This window comes from Manacus vitellinus, unplaced genomic scaffold (genome assembly GCF_001715985.3).
Source record: "Manacus vitellinus isolate BGI_N305 unplaced genomic scaffold, ASM171598v3 scaffold_20_pilon, whole genome shotgun sequence".
Classification (NCBI taxonomy): Eukaryota; Metazoa; Chordata; class Aves; order Passeriformes; family Pipridae; genus Manacus; species Manacus vitellinus.
The window spans coordinates 9419915-9444193 of NW_021939471.1; the positions used below are offsets into that span (position 1 = coordinate 9419915).

The 24279-nt window shown below is 40.3% G+C and overlaps 2 protein-coding genes across 5 annotated transcripts; one reads left to right on the forward strand and one right to left on the reverse strand.

The window, feature by feature from the left end:
* Window positions 1–5247: 5247 nt before the first annotated feature.
* On the reverse strand, window positions 5248–16048 carry FASTKD2 (FAST kinase domains 2). Its single transcript, XM_018071614.2, has 12 exons — window positions 16018–16048; window positions 14845–15612; window positions 14339–14442; window positions 12851–12959; window positions 11471–11594; window positions 10215–10354; window positions 9744–9916; window positions 9210–9373; window positions 7994–8215; window positions 6990–7074; window positions 5868–5982; window positions 5248–5395 (listed from the first exon to the last, which is right to left on the reverse strand). Exons 2-12 carry the CDS (start codon window positions 15502–15504, stop codon window positions 5276–5278), a joined length of 2016 nt encoding a protein of 671 aa, XP_017927103.1. The 5' UTR covers window positions 15505–15612; window positions 16018–16048; the 3' UTR covers window positions 5248–5275.
* Window positions 16049–17010: 962 nt separating this feature from the next.
* On the forward strand, window positions 17011–23972 carry MDH1B (malate dehydrogenase 1B). Of its 4 annotated transcripts, none has more exons than XM_018071623.2 (8): window positions 17011–17305; window positions 17972–18387; window positions 18540–18682; window positions 19310–19812; window positions 20800–20941; window positions 21894–22057; window positions 22983–23122; window positions 23825–23972. In XM_018071623.2, exons 3-8 carry the CDS (start codon window positions 18561–18563, stop codon window positions 23879–23881), a joined length of 1128 nt encoding a protein of 375 aa, XP_017927112.1. In that variant the 5' UTR covers window positions 17011–17305; window positions 17972–18387; window positions 18540–18560; the 3' UTR covers window positions 23882–23972. The 4 variants fall into 4 exon arrangements, with proteins under 4 accessions (XP_017927112.1, XP_017927115.1, XP_017927113.1 ...); XM_018071626.2 differs by having other exon boundaries at window positions 17148–17305; window positions 18253–18387; XM_018071624.2 differs by lacking the exon at window positions 17011–17305 and having other exon boundaries at window positions 17312–18387; window positions 19310–19592; window positions 19692–19812.
* Window positions 23973–24279: the final 307 nt, after the last annotated feature.

Below are 24279 nucleotides of genomic sequence, written 5' to 3' on the forward strand. Positions count from 1 at the left end.
ACCTTCATCCTGCTCAGTACTATCTTTTGGGGGAATTACTGCCTACTGAGAAGAAAGTCTTCTTGCTGTCATCAGTGAGGCATTCACCATTTTGTACTGTTCCTTGAACACAGACTGATACAGAGCAAATCTCCAAACACACATGCATGCACATATTTTGTCTACTTAACTTTTCAGATCTCCATAATTTTCCTTACATTTATACAGAAGTGACCCAGACTGAAGATTCATTTAGAAGATGGTTTGTCCCTGCAACAAATCATTCATTTGCAAAATAGAGCATATTCTAAACCAACAGACACAAATGCATCAGTAGCCTTTGCCCTCATCTTGCCCTGTACACTGTGGTGTGCAAGGGGTGTAGGTTGCTTTTGTATTTTCCAGAGAATTCTGTGTGTCAAGGAACTGTCTGTTGCTCTGATAAAGCTGATATCTAACTGCTGAGCCATTACAAAGGGCAAGTGATAACCCACTATTGGTCTTCAATATGTATATTTTAAAAGATTAGGTAAGTCTTTTATTATGTGAATGACATTTCAAATGTGAACTCCATGCTTGGTTTCTCCTCCCTCCCTAGCTATTGTGTGCAATAACATCTAAACATATAAATATATAATCTCCTCCACAACACATCACTGTGTGAATCACATCCCATCTGTGTCAGCACAAATCAAGACTTCAGTGACAATCCTCACCATTGCCACCAGCCTCTGTGCAGTCAGAGGCCAACTCACCAGCTGTTCCCCACTGCAGAAGGAGAATGCTGGACTTACATAATAGTTCAAGTTTTCTCCTTTGAAGTTGTAGAGCCACTGCCTCAGCTAGTGTATGTTTGCTGTAGTGTCCTTTCCCCACAGTTACCTCAGAGTTCCCCACCTTTCTAAAGGGTGGTCAAGTACAAGTGACATCTTATGTGCAGCAGAATCTGTACCATGAAAATCAAATGGACAAATACAGAAAATTTAGCAAGTGCCCTTTGTGGATTGAACTAATAAGAACAAACTATGGCACATACTCAGGAATGAAGAGTGTTTGATAAATATTGCCCCTGTCTGGAGGCATGAGTAGACTCCCTTACCTATAGCAAAATAGGTAATTATTTTGAAATAAATTCTCCCGTTTGTAAAAAATTGCATGTTGCTTCATAAAGCAAGAGCTTATCTGGGTTTTAATAGGTGCCATGGCAACAATGTTATTGGAGTATGCATAGGAGCATTTTTGGAGGGAGGGAACAGGGTGAAACAAAAGGATCACTGATTATCTGTGGACACAAGGACTTTTGCTGCAGACACAAATACAGATTCTCCTTCTTTTTGTTCCTGGGTGGCTATTTACAGTCACCACCACATTCATACTTTCACTTTATACTGCTGTTGTCCAAAAATAATGAAAAAAGGGGGAAAACTTGTTACAACTAGGACTGATTTTAACCACACTTCAGAATTCTGTTATATTTGCATCAGTTTTAATCAACCTATCATCTTCTATACAGAAACAGTTGCAATACTTGAGAAACAGACTTTAATTCTCTAATTCAAGCTCCAATTTATTTAGATTCTATTTCTTAACAAAAACCAAAGTCTTGCAATGTACTTTTAGTCCCTCTTTCCCAGTCACTTTTGAATATCTTTGAGAATATCTTTTCAACATTTTGAGAGCAAAGTGAAAGTTTTAAAGAGAGTTCCTGGATATTTTTGTGAATGAGAGGCTGGAATATTTCATACCCTGAGAAGGCTGGAGTTAGGGCTCAAAAATAGTTTTAGATGTAAGGAATTCCAAGCAAGACAGAACTGCAGATCACCAGGGTCTGTAAATCCAGCTGCTTATGGAGACAATTTGCTTTTCCAGTCACTCATTCTCATTCTGCATTACTCACAAACTTTGTTTTGATTTCGCTCAGATGGTACTAGTTTACTTTCTGTTCATGCAAGAACCTTCCTGACCCTTGCAGCCCACATTTTCTGCCCTCCTGTTTCTTGCTCTCATTTTAGATCAGTTCACACATCCTTCAATGCTTAAACACAATCCTTCGGCCAGTGAAGTTTGCTATACACCTTATATTTGTAAATCCTTCTATGTTTTCTTTTTGATTGTGTGATATATGACAATGATCTAACCTTGTCACCCTGTGGTATGTGGATAGCCTTCAGATGACCTGAAGATTTCACAGGATTACTCTCAAAGAAAAATTTACCAGATAAGCCAGCTTTATAATGGCATTTTACTGTTTTGTAATAAGATTTATGAATCATAAACTATCTAACAGCAAGCAGCACGCAAAACCCAGGAATCATAAAAGGCAGCACCTGTTTCTTTGAGATTAGCAGGACAAATTCTGAAGTCCAGTATTTCAGAGCTCAGAATGAAGGAAAGATTTGTATGCTTCTACTTTTCAGACTTCTTTGTGGCCCAGGTATAAAATATGCTGCCTTCATACAAGTCTGGTCAAATATATGGTTGCTTTCTGCATCTGAGTCCACTATCTTTAAGTCGTAGGTATACAACTACTCTGAGCCCTATACTTGCTTTCACAAGCCTTCAATTCACTGAAAAATCCTCCCCTGCTTCAGCAGTTTAGTTTACTTAATAAATTTCCTATTTTCACTTTACAGGGAGTTGGGAACCTTGGCCCTGATACAGATTGGGTCTGGGTTCCATCCATTGATAAGATACACCCATGGGCTGTATGAAATAAACCCATTTGCAGCTTCCTTGTTCCTCACTCCTCGTTGAGAAAAGATTTCCAGCCACTGCACATACAAAGAGTTCCAAGTATGAATAAAACTTAGAAACACAAGTTCCTGAGTCTGCAGGCAGACTATGAAAATGGTAAAGAAAGATGCAGCTTGCATCTCCAGTTAGCCTCACTGGCAGGTCAGCTATTTTTTATCTGTTTTGCTTAAAAAAGAGGATTTTGCACCTTTCACACCAAGCACTCCATGCAGTGACAAACCTCATAAGTATGGGAGAAAAATAATTATTGTTGATCTTCATTGTGAGTCTCCCGCTAATTTTAATAATGACTCAGGAGAGGAGAATGGTATTCTAAATACAGATTGTAATGCACAGAACAGGGGATTAGATCTTCCTTATTACATGAATTGGACACCTGAAAAACCTGGCTTTATTTTCAGCAGCCTAGCTTTTTAGCATATGTGGAGATTCAGGAAACCCACAGCTCTGAAGTCTCTGGCAGTAGCTACATGGTGCTTAGAACTATCTATCAGCATAGATGAAATTGGACCAACATAAATTATTGAGAGCATAAAGCAAGACATTTTAGTAAGCACAGTGATCATAATGGCAGACTACTACACTTCCATGCTGCTTGTATTCATTTCTACCTACTATTAAGGTGTTTAACAAAGAAAAAACACATGGTGATCAGCCAGTTTAATAATGTGCTATGCCATTTTGTGCCCACTGGTGGCTAATTCTGTCCATGCTGGTGGCATCCAAGAGGACAGTGTACTTCCCTGCCCGTGTTTTGTCCCTGAAGGGATGGGAGTTACGTACCTACTCCTGAAGACCTGACTGAAAAGCTCAAAGCAGACAGAGGGAGTAGTTCCCCAGCCAAAGCAAGAGCCACAGCTGACACTGCATTACTGGTTTGCAGGGCTCCAACTTTACACAGCACCAGGTGCTTTCCCAAACATAGCTCTGTGCACTACCTGACACCCCGGCACAGAGTATTTCAGACTTCCTCCAGCACAGGCTGGGACCATGAGTCAGTCAGCCAGCTCCAAACAACAGAATGGTACTGACTAGTGTGCTGAAATTGTACAGACAATGCTTTCTTGAAGTAGCAGATCCAAAAAGGGGGCATAACAAACTTCTCACCAAGTCAAGCAGATGGACTTTGCTCTGGTTGTTAAGTTTTACAATTGCATCAAATCTGTTTTCCTGTATGTGCTGCATTTCAGAGACTGAAATACTGAACAGCTCTCTCTGCTTTTCATGCTAGACAGCCATGACAGTGCTGCTTTGGTTGCACTGCTTCCTTCACAAACATGCACTGTATTCTATCTACATCTTCCACAAGAAGTTGAGCAATTTTTCTTAACTTGCTTCTTTTCACCTTATGACTGCAATACCTTTTTTACCTCATCATTGTAGTAGTACCTTAACCACGTGTCCACGCTACTTCAGAAAGACAAAGAACGCAGTGCTTGTAGCTCAGCAAATGAAGCAAGGGCACCACGGTTAGGTAGCACACAGTCACTGTAGCAAGTATTGCTGTTTCCTTCTATGCCAATGGGACTGTGGCTGTGGTGCAGCAGAATTGTGACTGAAGATCTGATTACTCCACAGAAAGAAGCAAGCTGTTGTTTGCAAATGTATTTTGAGCACTTCAATGCTCTAAGTACTTCAGCAACTCCAGCAGAACAAAATGCATTTTATCAGTACATTACCAAGAACAGAAAAGATGCATCAGTTCACTCTGCTCCGTCAGATAAAAGGCCCAAAGCTGGTTTGCACTTCTAGAACTCTGCCACCCTAATCAATTGCACCACTACACAACAGGCCAGTGGAGATGCATCACAGTATGTAATGAACAAATCTGAGTATTGCAACACCTCTGAATAATTGTGGAGACACTAATATCAGAAACAGAGAGCAGGAGTCATTTTGTAAAGACATAGAAGACCTGTGTTCTTGTAGTGAGATGTCTCAAAATCTATTAAAGTAGCAGTGAAACAAATGGTTCAAAAGAAAAAGCATACAGTTTACTGAACCATTACTGGTCTGAACTTCAGAAAACTGAGGGGTATTGATTTCTTCAGAAACTTTCCACATAACCAGATCTTTTAATACACCACTTAAGCCGAGTTATTTACTGCTTTACCATATATAGTTCTGCGTAAAGAACTGTATGGGATGTTGGGTAGGAATCCTTCTAGTGCCTAATTGTAGGCCAGGTTCCAATAGCACTTGAAATAGTCACATCCTTTCCCTGAACCAGCTCAAGAGGAGAGAAATTTGACTTGGGGCACGCAGGAGGGGAAGCATAATACAGATTAAATTAAGACATTTCAACAGCAGTAGATGTCAGGATGCTTTTTGGATTATTTCCCTCTACTAGAGAAATTCCACTCCCACTTCACAAAAGAAAACCCCCACTATCAGCAGGCATCATTCATTTCACAAACTTTCTTAATCTGTAATACTTTGGAGCAGGCGGTTGTGTATAAAATTACTTATCTCTTCTGTTAAAACCGTACATAATTTACAAAGGAAAAAGAGAGATCAGGAGACCCAAAATTTTTAGTTTATTTTAATTATTATCCTGCACAGTTGCTTCAGAAGAAGAGGAAGTATTTTCTAAATAAATTTTTCCTTTCAAAAACTCAACTGCATCTTCATTTGTCATTTCCTGAAACTTCCTGTTCTGGATCTAGAAGAAAGTAAAAGGAAAGGGTACATTATTTCTATTATCCAAACTACCCTGTCCTACAAACCAAGTGCTCAGTGATGAGAAGGCCATAGGGATTTGCTGTATTTTGAAAACAAGTTTGCTTGAATCATTCACTCTATGAAAATCAGGGAAACAAGCCAGAGACATGTAAGTTTTTTAGGCACAAAGGAATTCAGTGGCTTGATTTTTTTTCCCCCCTCAACTATGATTATATTTATTTCACTGATAATGGTAAGTGGTGGCTTGTCTTTTAGAGTTCCTCTGCCCTTTCTCGCTAGTGCCACCATCACTCCGGTTTAACTAGCAAAGATACGCAATTACCACTCTGGAGAAGGCCCACCATCCCAGGTGAGCTTTCATGTTTGGTAGAACAATGCCTGTTCTACCAAATATGCTCATCACTACACTGATAAGAGAACCCAAACAGAGAGAATAACCTGACTCTTCTTACCAGAATCACGTGATAGCCCAGTTTATTTAGATGCCGCTTCTTCATTGCCAGCTTCCCTTGGGGGTGCGTTGTACCCATGCAGAAAGTAGACAGAGGAACAAACAGAAGAGCCAATCTACAACCAAGAAGAGCACAAATGCAGAACAAGCATTTTTAAGACAATGATTCAATGATGTCTTTTAACACAGCAGAATATACAGCTCTCTTTCTGGTAGGCAAAAATATCAGGACTACAAAAATTTCGAACTTCGGACTTAAGTAATTTAGACCCTTTCTTCTTCCATGAGCTCACACAACTTCCACCATCTACCCAAGTACCTATAGCAGAATTAAGTACTTAGATCTCCACTTCTCCCACAATGAGAAGGTAATAGATCATTCAGCATTCTCCATTAATATGAGAGATTCTGCATTTACTTTGATCCTTTGCTAATGATATTCAGAATCAGTTACTTCTTTCCATAAAAACCTACTTGGAAGGGTGAGAAAAGCTGAATGGCTTGGAACACTGACTTTCTGTTACACAATTCACTAGCTCTCTTTTTACCAAAAAGCAAACTGTATAAAATACATTGTGCAGTGATCCAGCACATGAATGTTAAGTATCACCCAATTCTACTTAAGCATTACTTAAATGATATATGTCCTGCTTCAATTACTGAGAGGTCAGTCTTCTACACAAGATTAAATTAATCACCTAAAATGTGCATATGATGATCCTTTTTATTCAAAGTATATTTCAGTAGCTGAATTAACTGCCATAACATATCATTAAGATGCACATTTTTGAGACTTAAGAGAATAACTGAATGTTTAATTGGACACACAAACACTTGCAATTTTAAAATTCTACCTGCATTCATTACTAGAGTATCAGATCACTGTGATGTTTCCTGCCTCTTTCTCTGAAATGTTAATTTTAGCCCCTCTCAGAAGCAGGTATTGAGCTGGATGAATTGTTACTGTGAACTGGCATGGCAATTTTTGCGTATTTCAGTGACCATAAATAACAATTTAGTTAGCTACTTTGCTCCTGCAAATCAGTGAACTGAAGAAGTAACTGGATGGAATACATACAAATAAAACTAGCCTGCTAGAAAAAATATGGAGTAAAAGAGACACCTTTGAACACTTGGGTCAGGATGATCATCTGTTGCAGTTATAGGGAGCACTTTTTTTCCTTCTGAATCCATTCTGATTTCAAAATCTGAAAAAAACCCAACAAAACATTTAACTCTGCAAGAGGTTACAATTAATGTTCTCATTTGAACACACTAATTGTTCAAATTGTTTTAAAATGAACAGCTCATTTGAAAAAGTTAATAGGCACCATCGCTGGTCTAATTGCTGTTCTCTAATAATTGACTTATTACTGATAGCTTTTCCCTCCCTGCAACCAATATAAACAGCTATAGCTTGCACATCTCCAGAAAAAATAAATTTGTTTCTGGAAACTGCAGATGTAATTTTATGGGAGTGAAATCATTGTTTAAAGAAACTACTCTTGATCACAGGCTGTCGTGCCTACTCATATTTTCCTGTAGTCCAATTCCTCACTAGAAATCTTTGGGAAGAAAATTATTACGAGTGCAGAAGAACTGGTAAGCTGGATGGCTGACAAAAAAAATAAGCAAGATCAAAATATAAAAGAAACCAAACCTTCTGAAATGATCACCTGTCAAAAGGTCATATCACATTTCACAAAAGAAGGTGAAACCCAAACCTTAGCCAGAACTTCAGAGAAGAAACAAGTCAGAGAACAAAAGGCAGCTGCTGTTTGGCTTTGTTTCTAACGTAATTTAGTATCAACATATCAACTCTCTCAAACAGTCGGCCATACTGGATTTATGTACAATTAACATCTGCTTGCTGATGCTTAACAAAAAGTCCAAAGCTGTTTTGTGAATAATAGAAATCATTAACTTTTAGGAAATGGGTTTAAATACTTTAACAGAAGCATCCTAGAAAGTAGATTCACCAATCAAGGACATCATTTGTTAAAAGACTGTCATCAAAAGTGTTACACTTTTAATCACTTGCACCCTATGCAAATTTATTACCACCTTATTATTTTGGGGATTATAAATCTATATTAAAAAGAATTTTACAATAATTTAGCTTCATACCAACGTGATATTTATATGGCAGCTGAACATTTCGCCGAAACATGTTCTCATCTCCCAGAAGCTCTATCAGTGCCTCCTGAGCCTTTCTGAGACTAAGAGAGACCAGTGAGGACGAATCCTCAGTCACCACAAATGCAGGCTTCGTGAAGGAAGGGCTATCAAGTTCCATACACGTTTTCACACAGCGAAGCATCATTTCCTTTTGTTCTTTGTAAAGATCATCTGAAAAAGGATACAAAAATACTACATACAATGTATCATCCCACAGGATTTTTAATTTTATTATCTTTTATAGTCTGTTCTAGCACAACAAATGAATTTCGATACAAGAAGCAAAACCCAATTGATTTTCACTGAATATTATTGAGTCTCTTCAATGTATTGTTAAATACACACCATCAATTCACTAATTACAATATTAAAGTCTATGGCAGTGAGCTTGCCCATTTATGCAGTCTTCCCCCTCTGCTGTACACAGCTCTGTGCATGCTGTCAGTTATCATGGGAGAGTATGCATAAAAACCATTCATAAAATACAGACAATCAGGACGCTACTTATAAACCAAAAAGGAATATCAGACTCAGCCAAAATTTTGAAACTGTGCTTGAAGAGCATTAAGCTGTGCAAACACTAAGCAGTTACAGCTTTACAGCTTTCAGGTTGAGACACAGCAGGCTCAACAGCAAGACACAGTGTTTATATCAAATTTCTACTCCGCTCGACTATTCTACTACCTGTACAAAATTGTAATGTGGAAACCAAATTCTTCTACAAACCATTACAAGTACCTCATTATAACTCAGAGCAGTCCAAATCTCACTTTTACTCATGATTCCAGGTACTAAAGTTAGTTTATAAAGGCTAAGACTTCCTATATTTTTAAAAATGCCTGAACATCTACTGACTGTAGAACCCTTGGCTCTTGCACATTTCTACCACTTCCACAGATCCCATCTTCATCTCTGTTCATTAAACTGCATACCTACTATTAAACTGTTTCCACCATGGGGCCCAAGACAATAAGTTGATGCCCTAGTGCAAAGCCAGATCACTCAGACCACCATTACTAAATTAGCTCTGTCTTGAGGACTTCAAATTTAATATTAATCATGTTGGGATTCTTTAATTTCTAATCTTTTAACACAATTACAACAAATTATGTACACAGGCAGACTATTCTTTTTAAAACAAGAAGATGACAAAGTAAGGTCTGACCTGACAGTATAAGTTCATCCTTGCTGTCCTTTTGCAGCAGCTCGTCCAGGGCTTGATGGGGAAGATAACCTAAGATGCAAAGTGAATACGTTGCCTTCAGCAGTTCTGTGTCGGAAATCTGAGGCAGGTATTTATTCAAGCTGCTTTGAAGGGTCTCAAAAAACCTTTTCCAAAATCAGAAGAAAAGTATCTAAATACACAAATAAGGCTATAAAAACACACATTTCAAACAAAAACACAAGTTCGAAATCTTTGCTAACTTATGTTATTTAACATTAGCACTTGATTCTTGCTTTGAGGATACAGCTACCTATCAACAGATTTAGTAGCCTAGTCAGTCTAGAACCAAAGTCTTCAGCTAGACAAAAAAAAATCCTATGTAGAAAAAATGTAAAAAGACACAGCAAATTTACTTTACAGATTAATGAAACGGGATTATGAACTCTTCCACAACTGAAATCAAATACAAGTTGCCATATATTACTCTATAATGACTACGTAACGTATTATCAGGCATCCTAAATGAAAACCTACCGATGCTTTTGGACTCTGGGAACATAGTTGAGTCGTGAATACACCCGGAGAACAATCAAAAGATTTTTCAAGTTAAGGAATTCAGGGTCTTCGGTCAGCTTCTCAGCAAAAATCTCCATCAACTCACTAGGCTGAAAGCCAAGTGCCTCACAGGCAGAAAGAAAAAGGACAATCTAAAAGAAAAGAGAGTTTTATAAGTCAAGAAAGTCAGTGAAGTAAATCCTACCTGCTGATATCATAAAAGGCATTTTTAATGAAAGCAAATTTTTCAAATCATAACACCACTTCTATTTGTTTCTTTACTTATCAATTAATAGAAGAGCATTTTCAAAATTTAACTATCAACTTCATCAGACTGGTATACCTAAAAATCTGTTCCCCAAAGATCAAGCACAAACATGAAGAAAGGTAAGATGGAAAGCACCAGATACTCTGCTAGTACTGCTATAAATTATTTGGTCTCAAACTCACCTGTCTTTTGTCCCAAAGGCAGGCAGTGGAATTAACATAGTCTGCTAATGCTGAAAACAGTTTTACATTCCGGTACTGGAGAGTATGACAAGCTTCCAGAATGAGAATTAACTGCCGAAATGGAACATCATGGACATTTTCTGTAACAGTAGATCAAAAAAGGACAAATGATACAAAGCAATGGGAGCTGTAGGTTGGAGACACCATGGAAACAGTTTGGTTAAGGGATGGAAGAGGGAAAAAATCTGATATGAAACTATGGAACAGACTGAGACTAGCTAGGCAAAGCTCAACTTCCTGAGTTAAAACACAGGAAGAAACTGAGACAGGAGAAAACAAACTGAGCTGGAATCAAGCTAGAACACATTAATCAGCAAAAGGGGACAAATTTACAAAATAAGCAAGAAGATTGTGTTCCCAGGACATCTTCCAGGTTTCTTGACTTTCAGCCTGCACTAAAAAATGCTGAAAAAAGTCACTGCTCACTCTGTGTATGCCACCTGGCCTGTGTCCCGAGTGTGGTGGAAGTCCTATGGGAGAAGCCAGTATGTGTAATTAAACACTGTGTCCTAATACGTATAAGGACAATAAAGGCTATACAAGCAGCCTAAACACTTCTGGTTTATTTATGTTAAAAATGCTATTTCACTATTTTAATGCTTTATGAGACAAAAATGCATTTTTATTTTAAGTATGAATCAATACATACTGACCACATATACTTAAGCAATGTATTGTAAAGGTATAGAGAGACGTGAAAGCATTAGCTTTCATTTAATGTTTCTATGGGTTACAGCATAAGGTCAGTTATTAAGCACTACTCAATAATTAAATCCAGTTCTTCAGGGAAACACTGTTTTCATTTAGTTTACCAACTAGTCACACTAGGCTGCCAATCCATCCTGTAAGTTGTCCATTTCCAATTCAGATTTGTTTTAAAATTTTATTTGAAATCTGTCTTTTCTTGATAGAATTAAATTCTTTTTCCTAAATCCTGTGTACAGGGAAACATAAATGAAAACATGTAATTCAGGTAAATGTTAAGAAGGGCAGAGATGACAAGAGCTATTTGTTTTCATTATTTATCAGTAATTTTCTGTCTTGCTTCTTGTCAAATGGCTCCACATAACTATAATATCCTGTAAAACAAAGATGTTTCCTGAGTTTTAAAGGAAGTCAGAAAAGGGAGATGAGACAGTAATTGGAAAGAATTTGGTATAAGGAAGGGAAATTTAATAAGCATATTTTTTTCTTACCCTGGATCTTTTTACTGCAGGCAGTCAGGATTGGATACGAACAATAATTCATTGCAACAAGAGCCAAAAAGACACGCAGAGCATTCGGAAAAGTCAGATGATCTATTTCTTTCAAAACTGCCATCTAAAGTGAATCAGAGTTTATTAAATCCTTCATTCTTCTGGTATATTATCACTGCTTTCTGGTGAAGACATTTTCACCAAAATTTTCCCAAATTCCTTAGTTCAGATTTATATGAAAGGAAAAAAAAGTAAAAAATAGCAAAAGCATAAAGTAACCACTTTCAGTTTCTTAATATACAATTTTAACAGGTCAAGCGCTCTAGAGATGTGTCACTGTGCAAGTTCCCAGCAATTTGCCTTTATACGCTTCTTTTAAAAGAAAGAAGTCTCAGCAAAGGTCATTTCCAAATACTGTGAATATGTGTCTTCTGCAAACTCTTAAAAAAGTAGCAGAAACAAAAATGGCACAGTTGACTGATCTGCATGCCCATGAAAGTTGTAAGCCTCCAAAGTGATCCATAGTACACCAAGCAGCCTATCTTTAAATACAAACACCCAGCTACAAATGTGGACCAAGGTAGAGGTGGTCAGCTCTGTTGCCACAAGAGAGATTTCATTTATTGAAGCAGTAATTAGATTGATATAAATGACAGTAAAAATGAGACTACAAAATCTACTGTCTACTAAAATACAATATTCTTACTGCATGCATATCAAAGGTTAAATACAAAATGCACCTACAATAGAAATTACACTGTAAAAAACCAACACCCCGTGGGCTCAGAAAAATTAAGAGCTCCCTTTAGCTAACAAGTGTAAATATTATTTTCCTTTCAGTTTTATGATATTTCATGAATGCCATTACTAAGTGTGACCTCAGTACCCTTCAGTTATGTGATGAAAACACAGCAGGCCTTGTTTGAAAAGTGGTTTCAAAAAGGATTTTTAAATCAGGTGACAAACCTCAGTACACCCTGCCATAAAACCTAATGCCTGCTCCCAACCTCACTCCCATCAGTCCTCCATCCCCTTACCATTCCCAGACACAGCCCCATAATAGACCAGTTTTCTGTCGCCTTGTCTTCCAGTCACAAGCTGGGCAAGGGAATCAGGGAATAGCCTTTAAGTGCTTCTATGAAACACCATGTGGCCAAACCAAAGAGCCAAGGGCACTGCTATTTTACTGCCTCAACTCCTTTTGTTCCCAACCTCCAAATTTAAGTTCTTCCTGCAGATATATGTGGACTATGATTCAAATTGTAAATATAGTTACCTTTCTATTATATTCTGTCTTTGAGAAAGAACCATACACAATTTATAACCAATGCAAGAGCACAGGCTTTGTGGAAGTAAAAATGAGCCTCCAACTAAACTTACCTCTAATTTCTTTTTCAGAAAAACCGGAACATCTTTTCCCATGCATTTCATCAGGTTTTGCAGAATGAAGATGTCTTTGATACTTGAAATGCGCTGCTCCACTAGTAACCTGACGAAGAAACACACACAAGAACTTTCCTCATTTCAGCAGAAACAGCAGGTACCCCCATTCTTCCTCACTGATGTACCCCTAAGTTAAAGCTGTAACTCCCTGCTCCTCTCCCACCTCCTTTTTTATGCAATATTGGCATAACTCTACACGATGTAGCTGCAGCACAGATATTTTATGCATAGAAATAATTTTATATGCTTCCTTAACATTATCCTGATAGATGAATGTTGTTGCTGATATATTAACAGCAGGGGCACCTGACCAGACTGCATATGTGACTGTGTAGATGTGAGTCCCGTTAAGCGTCAAAGAATTAACATCCTCCCGCAGAAAAAAAATTGTATATTTTTATCTCAGAATCATCTATGTGCAGACAAGTTCTGAAACTGCCAGGAAACTCAGGAATGGACACTGACAACCATTTGTTGCAAGTGAGGAAAGAAAACAAACAAGCAGTGCTGTGGGCTGCAAGAACAGAAGGGGACATCGCAACACAGAGGGATCATAAGCACAAGATGAAGGAATTCTGCATTCCTAGCACCTACTTTTCTGTCTCAGAGGGTAGTATTGTAATTGTTCTGTCCAAACAACCCTTAAATATACCTGCACGGCTACAAATTATGAAGTGTCGCTTTCTAAGGCAGTGCACTGGTCTGAAATTCACCCCTGCAAATAGGCAAGAGCTCCAGACATCAAGACAGAGAGAGAGCTGTAGATGGCTCTCCTGTTTTGCACCAACTTTTAAAGCACATCCACCTTCTCAAAGTAGAACCTGACCCAGGATCAAAAGTACTAATCCATGGCAAGTTTTGTGACAGCCTCAGTAAGAACAATCTTATGGGACTGAGCAGCTTGGTTAGTCACATAAATCGCATTGGCCCAAAAAAAATTCACTACAGCCAAACAAGTTATTCTGATAAAGCACTACAGAGAAGGACTTTCTGGATGCAACTTTTACTTACTAAATTAAAAGAAAATATTCCCAGGCTGCTAAATAGCATTTTTAATAATGAAAAATCAAAAATACTTCAAAAAGTAAGCTAGTCTCACTACCTCCCATTTACACACAGATAAAAGAGGGATAGATATGTGAAGGGACTTAAAATCACAAAAAAACCACACTTGTGGAGCTGCAGCCAGAACACAATCCCCTGTGGACCAGACTAGCACCCTATACTACTGGAAGCCCTCCTGCTCGAAACTGCAAAGAACACCAAAAATCACTGTGTAGGACAGCTCTTATCTCACGTGACCGTTTAAATCCTAAAAGCACAATATGTATTCTATGCGCAGACATTCCCTCGATGATTTCTAACAGACATGTATTCAAACAACATTGAAATAGGAAGAACACGTGAAAGATATGTTTTTCTCACTGTAATCCAGCTTGAAGAGCGCTCACATTCTTGTCTTTATCCATCCCTGATAAAGTAGTTGCCAAAACGGAGACACATCGGTTATCGAGTTGATTGAGCTTCTCCTGTTAAAGTTTCCACAATGTCAGATTACTTCAAACCAACAGAAGTTTCAGAAAAGTAAAACTGACCACTCTTAATCTGTACCTGTCTTTTTTTTTTTCCCCTCAAAAGTCAATTCACAAGCTTTAATTCTGCAGTGACCCCCACAAGGACTCACATCAAATTCAGTTGATTTGAGAGGGGTAATGATTTTTGAGACTTCTCCTCTCTGTTAAATCTGAAATCAGGCAGTGGTTTCAAAAATGAAGGAGACAAGAAGTACATACAAATGAACTACGGGAACCCTGTTTCCATGGAACATCAGACTAAGCCAGGGATGTCACCCAGTTCTCTCTGATGCTGCACAGACTACCAGAATTGCCCACAAGGTTTCAGCCCAGATTTAGAAGGATCTTCACACTCACTTGGCACACTCTCAGCAAAGTCTGGACCAGGAGTGTGTTCTGGGGCACCCCGAGGTTCACCACGGCGTGCAGGCTGAACACCAGGTCCCCGCGCGTCATCCTGCGGGAGTCCCGCAGCAGCTGCTGGCACAGCTTGGCGAAGGCCGGGTGCTCAAAGATCAGCTGCTTCTCGTAGCGCTGCTGCTCCTCCGACATGTGTTTGAAGAGTCTCCACGCAGTGGTTAAACAGTTTGTGTAATGCTTGATGGAGACAGCAGACTCGGAAGCCAAGTCCAGCGCATCGCAAGGACAGGTGCATTTCCGGAGACTATTAAAGAACGGGTCATCATGATCCACTACATGCTTCGCTTTGAAGCTCCCAGAATCATCCAGCTTTTCAGCTTCCAAGGAGCTCTGGGAAGCCTGCTCACTCACCAAAGCCTCTGCACCTGTGCTAAACACATCCGTCTTTTGAGATAGAAATCGAAGTGATGATCCATGCAGGGAAGGAAAAATATTTAAAAATAACTCCCTGAAGTTCACATTTCCCAAGGGATCCCTGTATCTGCTAATCCATAAAATGTGTTTTCTTGTTGTGCCTGAAGATCTGGGAGTCAACACAGAACTGTACCTATGCAGGTATCTAACAGTATTTAACAAATAAGTTATTCTCTTATTCATTTTTGCTAATTCCTCATGAATAGACTTGAAATACCAAGTCAAAATAAGGGATCCGATGAAATTCTACAAGTGGAAACAGTTCCGGAGGAAGTGCATAAGATCACTCATCTGTAAAAACAATTGAAGATTATGGGTTAGTTACCCATAAGTACTCAGACTTTGAACTCCTACAATTTCAACTGCCAAATCTATGCACTTTTACAGGAGGGGACAAGATTTGGGAAAAGATCCCCGGAAAATGAGGGGCTTTTATTCGGTCTCCTACATTTCAGCGAAACATCTCGGCACAAGGCAAACTCAGCCCGGGTGTCAACTGTTTCCTCCTCTTTGCTGCTCTAATCAAAAGCCCTGCCGGGAGGCACAGGCTTTTCCTAAGTGACGTTTCCCAGGCAGACGCGTCTCCCGACAGGGTTCTGGAGGGTCCCCATTAGCCCCGGGTAAGAGAATCCCGCCCGCGAGCCTGGCCCGACCTCCCTGCCGCCATCCGCCGGGAAAGCCACCTGCCCGGCTCACCCGCGGGATCACTAGGGGCGGGGACACCAGGAGGAAGAAGCCGGTCGGGTTTCGGATTTGCTTCCCCCAGGCCCAGAGCGCTTGCCCAGCGGAAGCGGACAGCAACAAGGGGACAGAGGTTTTCGGCGGCTCCGCACCATGCTCGGAGTCCCGACGCAACGGCTTGGGTCGCGCCGGGCCGGGCCGGGCCGTGCCTGCGCGCTCGCACCATCCGAGCCGTGCCGGGCCGGCGGCCGGCTGAGGGCGCTTGCGGGACTGCGGGACCGCGGCCGCTTACTCGACGCGGGCCCGCGCTTGGACACCGCCGCTTCCCCGCCGTCCGCAGGCTCGCTGAGGGGATGGCGCGCGGGAGGGACACTTCGCTGGCTCGCGGCGCGTTGCTGCGCAAAGCCCGCAGCTACCGCTTGGGGGGTGCGCGCGCAGCTGGCAGGTTCTGGTGGCGGTGATGGGGGGCGCGTTCCGCGCGGGGAGCCCTCGGAACCGCCACCGGGACCCGCGCGGCCCGCTCGTACCCGCAACGGGGACCCCGGGCGCCCCCGCCTCGGACCGCAGGGACCGCGGCGGGCCGCGTAGGCGGACCGGACCGGGGCGCCCGCTCGACGCACGGGGACCCCGGGGGCGGCCCCCTCGACCGCCCGGGACCCGGGGCGGCCGGCCTGCGGCCGGGGCCCGGGGGGGACCGGGGCGCCCCCGCCTGGCCGGCCGGGGACCCCGGGAGCGGCCGCTTTCGGCGGCCACCGGGGGCGCCGTGGGCGGACACCCGCTCGGACCGCACCGGGTACCCGGGGCGCCCCGCCGGAACCTCTCGGGGACCCCGGGGGCCCCGCGGACAGCGAGCGCAGCCGCAGCACCTATGTACCGAGACCGGGCGGCGGCCCACCGCTTGCAGCGGCCCCTCATTTAGCGCGTCCCCACCGTTTCCTCATTCAGGCTCCCGCGCCGTCCACCTGCCTCTAGCCGTGCCGATCAGCGTTCCATTATTCCCGTTCAGTGAGGTTTCATCCTCTGCTGCTGTCCCCCCAGGGGTGGCCTCCTCGGCCCCTTGAACGCTGTCTAAAGAGATTTTCACCTCCAGAGCTACCTTTTGCTGGCTCACAATAAACAATGGTCTTTTTAGCCCTTATCAGTCAGTGTCACAAAATCATCCTTTTGTGCTACTGTTGTTGTATTCACAGGTAAGGCAAACTGCCCTTACTATGCCAAAGCTGAACACTTGGCTGACTGTCTCCAGGCTGCCTTGCCCAACTTCAGGGTTCACAAGATCACTCAGCACCCTGACAAGTGGGAGGTAAGGGATTGTAAGCCAAGTCACTGGTAGGTGCCCCAGTGCTCTACAAACCAACAAATGTGCTTATATGTACTATGTTTATTCTCTTGTATTAGTGGTATTATATGTGGGTAGAGGTCCTGCAGAAGCAGCTTTATCTGTGAGAGCCAGACAGAGGAAAGGGTTGAATGTTTTGGGCAACTGACATCACTGTGAGTCTTACCACAAAAGATGGGTACCAAGTGTGGGCCAGCCTAGAGGTGTGTTTTGTCAATAAAAAGTTCAAGGAGGTTTTTTTTGATTGGTCAGGTTTTTTGTTTTATGTATACATGGCATCTCAGCCTGTAAATCTTTTGGTCACTGTGGTTGCATATGCCTTCAGAGTTGTTACTTGTCAAGAGCATTTCTGGCAGTCAAGGGCTTTGAATTGCTATGGAAGTATGAAGTTAAATATCACATATTTGTTTACAATGTGGATGTGCCTTTCTGAATATTTGTGCTGTAGACATGTTGCCATGTCTACCCTGTAGTTCCTATAAGGATCTGAAAAAAATGCAGTCTGACTTCATGAGATAGACAGTACCATGATGTTTATTATGTCTTATATTTTGCTTGACACCTCAGCCAAGTAAGTCAAACACTTAAGTGGAAAGCAATTAACCTCTTCACCTTACTTATCTTCTGCAGCTAAGTAATCCTCGTGTTACTCACTGCTTCACAACATTGCTATCTTCTGTATACTAAGACAATTAAGCAAAATCACAGCAGAAGTAGGACCTTTAGGTGAGGTATCACCGTGTATCACCCTGCCTTGCTTTGTGCTGTTTCCCCATTTTGCACATGCTGGTACATAAGTTGTGGAGCACCTTGTAATTATGTATTGAGAGGAAATAGTAAGAATGTTTGTAGTTGTAAGATTTAAGTGTTATTTAAGTGTTAAAACCTTCTGGTGGGGATGTTTACATTAGCAGTGGCTTCATGACATTTGTGAAACGAATGGATGGGAACACAGACAGTCTCCTATCATTTGGAGAGAACTGTTGGACCGTGGAGGGAAAGGTCAGCTTCTGGGAGGACTTAATGATTTTCTGGAATATGCTCAGGTAATGAGCTGCCTTTAATACTATAAATCCATGCTTTATAACAGTGTTGTTCTTTATTCCTCCTTCAAATGTAAAATAAGGCTCTTGTTTGTAACGGTACCTTGCTGGGTGTGGGCTGCCATTTGATTAGAGGTTGTCCTTTTTCTTCTTAGCAATATTATGGTATCACTTCAATGATGTTGAGTAAAGAAATGTTAGATGTTGCTGAGGAGAACCTACAGGCTCATCTTGAAATTGTAAAAGAGGATGAAGAGATTAAAAGTCTTATCAAGCCCATGCAGATCTGGATCACCAGGTGAGCGTAAAGAGAATATCTGTGAAGTTTCACTCAGCTTCAAAAGAATGCACTTTTTCCTATCACATATAGCAGGTGTAACCATCTGAAATTATGCACAAATCCCTGTAATTTGATGATTTGAATTGGGTTCTGTACCCCTCACTATGACAAACAAACTACTTTTGTTACACTTTGCACCAGTTTAAGTGAGGGTTGTGAAAAGGCAACATTTAGACCCCAGATCAGTTTAGGGAAAAGCAAGTATTTACAATATAAGCTGGAAATTTTGTAGTGTAACTATCTTGCATTAAATATTGTTGGAAATATTTAAGTAGATAAAGTCTCTTGCTGTTCTACCTTTAGAAATTTCTATATTTTAGCAGTCCTAACAGAGCACCTTAAAAAATTGTCATTCTATAAAGACACCAATTTTTAAGTGACAGCATCAGCTGAAATGTATAGGATGGAAAAACCTTCAAATTAAAGGAGGACCCAAATGTTTTCATTCTTAACCTGTTAAAATGACATAAAGAGACGTAAAGGATCCAAGCTAATGGTCTATTTAAATGTGATCAAATACAAAATACACACCTTCCTAACAAGCAGTGGTTCATTGTTAACTTTTCTACATCCTCCTCTTATCAGTGCATCAACTCCAATCTGTTATCAACTGATCCCTCTGTTGGCAAATGGAGAAGTGTTTGGGATGACCACAGAAATCAGTATCCATTTGCTTGACACTTGCCAGTTTAAGGAAGTTCTTTGCAGTATTGTAATGGAAGCTGAAGACATGGCGTTCCCACTTCTCCGCAGTGTTTTGGAGCACACTGAAATAGATGAGGCTTTTATTGAAGCTGATGTTATTATTGTTCTTGATGATGTCCTCTTAAACCTTGAAGTCCAGTCCCTTGAGAACTACATCAGAGAAGTAAGTGAGATCTGTCAAGTGTATGCTCCCTTGATTGAGAAGAATGCCAAGAGTGAGGTCAGAGTAATTTCATCAGGAAAAACCTTTGCCAATCTTAAGGCGACGCTGATTATGACGTACGGCCCATCCATTAAGCCTGAGAATATCATTGCCGTTGCGACATCCTGGGAAAGTGCAGCTAAAGCCACGCTGGCCAGGAAGTTGAATGTGAGCGCAGCAGGTGAATGTTTATGTAACATTTGGGGAAATCAGTGCACCTTTGGGAGTGTGTATTTCATTGCAGAACACAGTTGATATGCATGCCAAAATGCAAGCACAGCAGTGCACCCACTGAATTGCATGGGTGCACAGAATGCCAGGGTGTTTTTTACTAGCTCTGGCATGCAGCCCTGCCACTCTGGTGTGTATTTCATGCTGGCAATATACTAAGAAGGTCTGAGTTGTGTTGCAGATCAGGAACTAGGATATCAAGGTTGCATTTACACTCAGTAGTGCATTGTTATTTTGGAGACACACAAACTAGCTGTGATTAAACATGGCAACATACTGCTGTGCAGATAATGAGAGTAATGTAGAACTGTGTTGTACTATTATTTTGGGGTTAATTAGCTTTCTTTCTCAGGTCAGTTGTTATAGCTTGGTTATATTTGCACAGTTCTGCACTGCATAGCAAAGGTGTGCTCTGACAGCCTGCTCACAATCAGGATTCTTTCAGTGTTGTAGGGGCAGAACTAGTCATTGATGACAAGTCTAAATATTTTGGAGCCTAATAAAATAGAAAAGTAAGTTAGACTGAGAGGCCTATCAGCAGGTTATTTGAGAAAATTCTTTTCCAGCAAAGAAGGTGTTTTTTAATGACTTTTTTATTGTTTCTGTATTTATTTTTACAGGATTTTAAAATTAATATTGCTGTATATTTGCAATATGATTTGGTTTGGATTTTAAACACTAAGTATTTTCTGGGGTTTGTCTATTATTTAAAATAGCATGATATAAGTTAAAGTTCCTTTTTCCACTTGCAATGAGGTTTCATATATTGTGGAGAACTTGGTTGCATTTTTCAGATCAGATAATTTCTGCTAGCAAGTCAGGGCACTGAATTGAAGAATAATTAATCTTGAAAGAGATTTGTGAAGGTCATCTAGTCCAGCCTACACTGTGAAAGTGTTTGTCCCTTCATTAATATATATATTTTCCTCTGTTACAGGAGTTAAAGACGTGATTGTTTGGGGCAATATTACTGGCTCTAACTACATTGATTTGTCACATGCAAAACTTTATGGATATGATGGTGCTATTTGGGGCCCAGCTAATTTTCAACGTCCTTTGTTGAATATGATTTATGATAGGTACAGTACACATTTATTTCTGTAAAGTAAAAACTAAATAACTAAATTAATCCATATTTATCTGAACTGGGTGATAAAACATCAAGAAAGGTTTTTGTTTCCAAGATTTGTCTTTACTGATTAGCACTGTTTTAAAGGGAAACACAAATTGAGGTATTCCATCCGTGAAAGAAGTTGAGTAGTTCCTAGCACTGTACATAGTTCTGGCTCTCCTGCCAACTTTGTTTATAACTATTTTCCTATATTTTAAGTGGGTTTCTCTTCTATCATATCATGGGCAGTTTATAAGAAGTAATGAAAGTCCAGACAGTGACTTAGATATCTAGTACGCACGAAGAAACTTTGAAATAGTACTAAACAGATATTTGTACCTGAATTACATGAAACATTCGGCCTGAGCACACTAATGTTGTCAGTGTCTCAAAATAGAGAAACAATTTGTTAACATATGTGAAAAGGATACCTGGCAGTCAGATAGCTTCTTGTGGAAAGAACAGCAGTAGAGAAAGGATAAGCGCAGTGAGAGGGCAGCAGGTGTGAGATGCACCATGGCCCAGTTATATGGAGTTCCCACTCTGGTCTAAACCTACCATTTACTGAAGAGGAGACATTTCTTTTGTTCTGTGCTTATACTGAGCCTAACATAGGGGGATTATGGTTCATGGCTGGGTTCTTACATAAATCAGTAATACATATAAATTACAGTAATAACAGAGGTTATAACTTGAGTAAATAACCTAACTTTCATAGTAAAATGGTGTTTGGCATTACTTTTTGAGCTACTTTTTGTTAGACAATTTTTTTAATGGCTGTAAATGCCTTGCCTCCAACAGGGAAGTTGGAGTAAGTTTTGACTGTTTTCTTTCCTCAGGTTTATTTCTTTTTTTGTCTATGAAACTTCTGCAATCATCTTAGATTTTTAATCTCTTTTTTCGCCCTTTTTTGTTGGTAGGGAATGGATCCATTCAGAATTTTTATCTGCACAGGGTTCACTGCATTCCCGAGTTGGTCGTGGCACAGGAATGTTACCTGCTCACGCGGTAGCCACTGTACTGCAGTACTGGTATCACGGCTCTCCTCCTGGGGAGATTGTTTCTGTGGGAGTACTTAGTGAAGGTAAACCTATTTTTGCTTCTCGTGTTCTCTTGTAGCTTTGCACTACGTATAATAGCTTTCCCCTATCTCTAACGTTACTTTTTAATCAATATTTTTAATGTAACAAAAACTTGTAAAACAAATCACGTGAGGCTGAGAGTTTGTTTCATCGTAAGAACATCCAAATCTAAGTAATTTTGCTTTCCAGGGCTAGTGATTTGATACTCACTTTCTAGAAGCATCTCTCAGGTTAATATTGTCTTTTTGCAGATTTTCTCTTAGTCTTTTAGCTTTAATGTTTTTCTGATATATGTGTTTTGCCCTAGAACTCTTTATAGATCTTAGTGCCTAAGACAGAAAAACATGTTCTTTTTGTGTAGTTATATGGACCAATACATGTAATATTTCACAACAGCCATTCAGCCCTTATATGAAATAAATAATTTTTCTCCCTTTTAAGATGCACAATTGTACATCTTAAATTTGTACAGTTGTACAAGGGGTAATGGTTTTAAACTGAAGGAGATATATAGATTAGATATAAAGAAGTTATTTACCAGGAGGGTGGTGAGACACTGAAACAGGCTGCCCAGAGAGGGAGGAGATGCCCCAACCCTGGAAACATTCAAGGTCAAGTTGGACTCAGAGGAAGCTGGTATATTTGAAGATGTCCCTGCCCATGGCAGGAGGGTAGAGACCTTTAAAGGTCCCTTGCAACCCAGACTAGTCTGTGTTCTGTGATTCATGTACATCTAACTAAAGTACAAGGTTACTGTAAAAGGGGAACTCTTTTTTGAACTGTAGACTGAAAAGTGCAGTCTCCACTTGTACCAAGATCTTGCAGTTGCAGACTTTTGCAAGTCTATAGGATTTAATGTTGACACTGGTGAGAGTGTGTTTTGTAAAAAGAAATAACGTGTTGGGTCATTTTTTCCCTCTTCTTCAGGTCAGTTTTGCGTTCCTGAAGGAATTATCTTCTCTATGCCAGTGAGCTTCCAGAATGGTAGCTGGGAAGTCATAAAAGAATTAGAAATTGATGGAACGACACAAGAAGTTCTGGGACGCTTAGCCCATGAACTAATTCAGGTGAGGATTTCTTGTCTCCCCCGTGTGCCCATTCTGCCACCTATGGGCACCTTGTGGTACAGCCTTGAGCACCGAGACCTTTACTCTCAGTGTTAGATGTACACACTACCCACGTGCACTTGGGCATGATAAAGATCGGGTATTTTTAAGTGTGAGGTAGTATTCGTGTATTGAAATTAACAATTCTGTTGCCCAAAAAGGAGATGGTAAAATAAGTTTACCTATGTACATGGAGAATTTGCACTCCAAAATTCTGCAGGCTTTGTGCAAAACAGAAATAGCACGTTCAATTTAATGTTTCTGCATTCTATGCCACTGATGTTGATTTTGCTTATGTGTATTCAGAGTATTTCTGTGCTAGAAGACACATCTTTTGGCATTTTTGTGGCTGTAACTCTGCATGAATGAAGGCCAGATATTACTAGAATTCGGAATTTTCCAGAAAATACAAAATCGATGAGCACTAATTTCGTCATGAACTTTTTGTCGCTTAGTGAGGCAAAACTAATTTATTTTTAGTATTGAAATATTAAAAGATTGGTTCAGAACTCTACATTCTAGCTTGAGTCAGTTTTGGAATCTTCAGTCATACTAGTAACATGTAAGGATTATTTTTCTTTAGCATATTTTAAGTTTGTGCTAGAAGTTAGAGCAGATTAAAAGAATGGATGATATTAAAACTGCCTTTTTTTTCCCATTTAGGAAAAGCTCGTTGCACTAAAGGAAATAAAAGAAATACATCCCTATGGAGAAGGCTAAAACCCCCACATCTTTTCCCAAGTTTTTCTGTGCTGCTTTTCCTACGTAATTTCATTTTCAAGTTGTCTGTCCTCATGCATCAAAATAAGAGCAAATGTATTTAAAAGTGTGTTTTAGTTCTGTTTTTTTCACTTTTCCCCTATTCTCAGGTTCTGAAACCCTTGCAAGAAATTGTTATAGCAATTTCTTTCTACTTTTAAGTCATACAGACCTTTTTTCTAGTTAGTTTTCTTTCTCCCTTCCTTCAAATTCTTTCCAGCACTTTTATATCATCACTTACCATATTGTGAGCTGTTCTTCTCCACTAAGGGCAGGCTGAAGAATGGGAAAACTGTTTGGAGCTTGATGCCCAGAGCCTGTAACGAGCACATAAGCCTTTTGGTTATCCATGCTTTTTC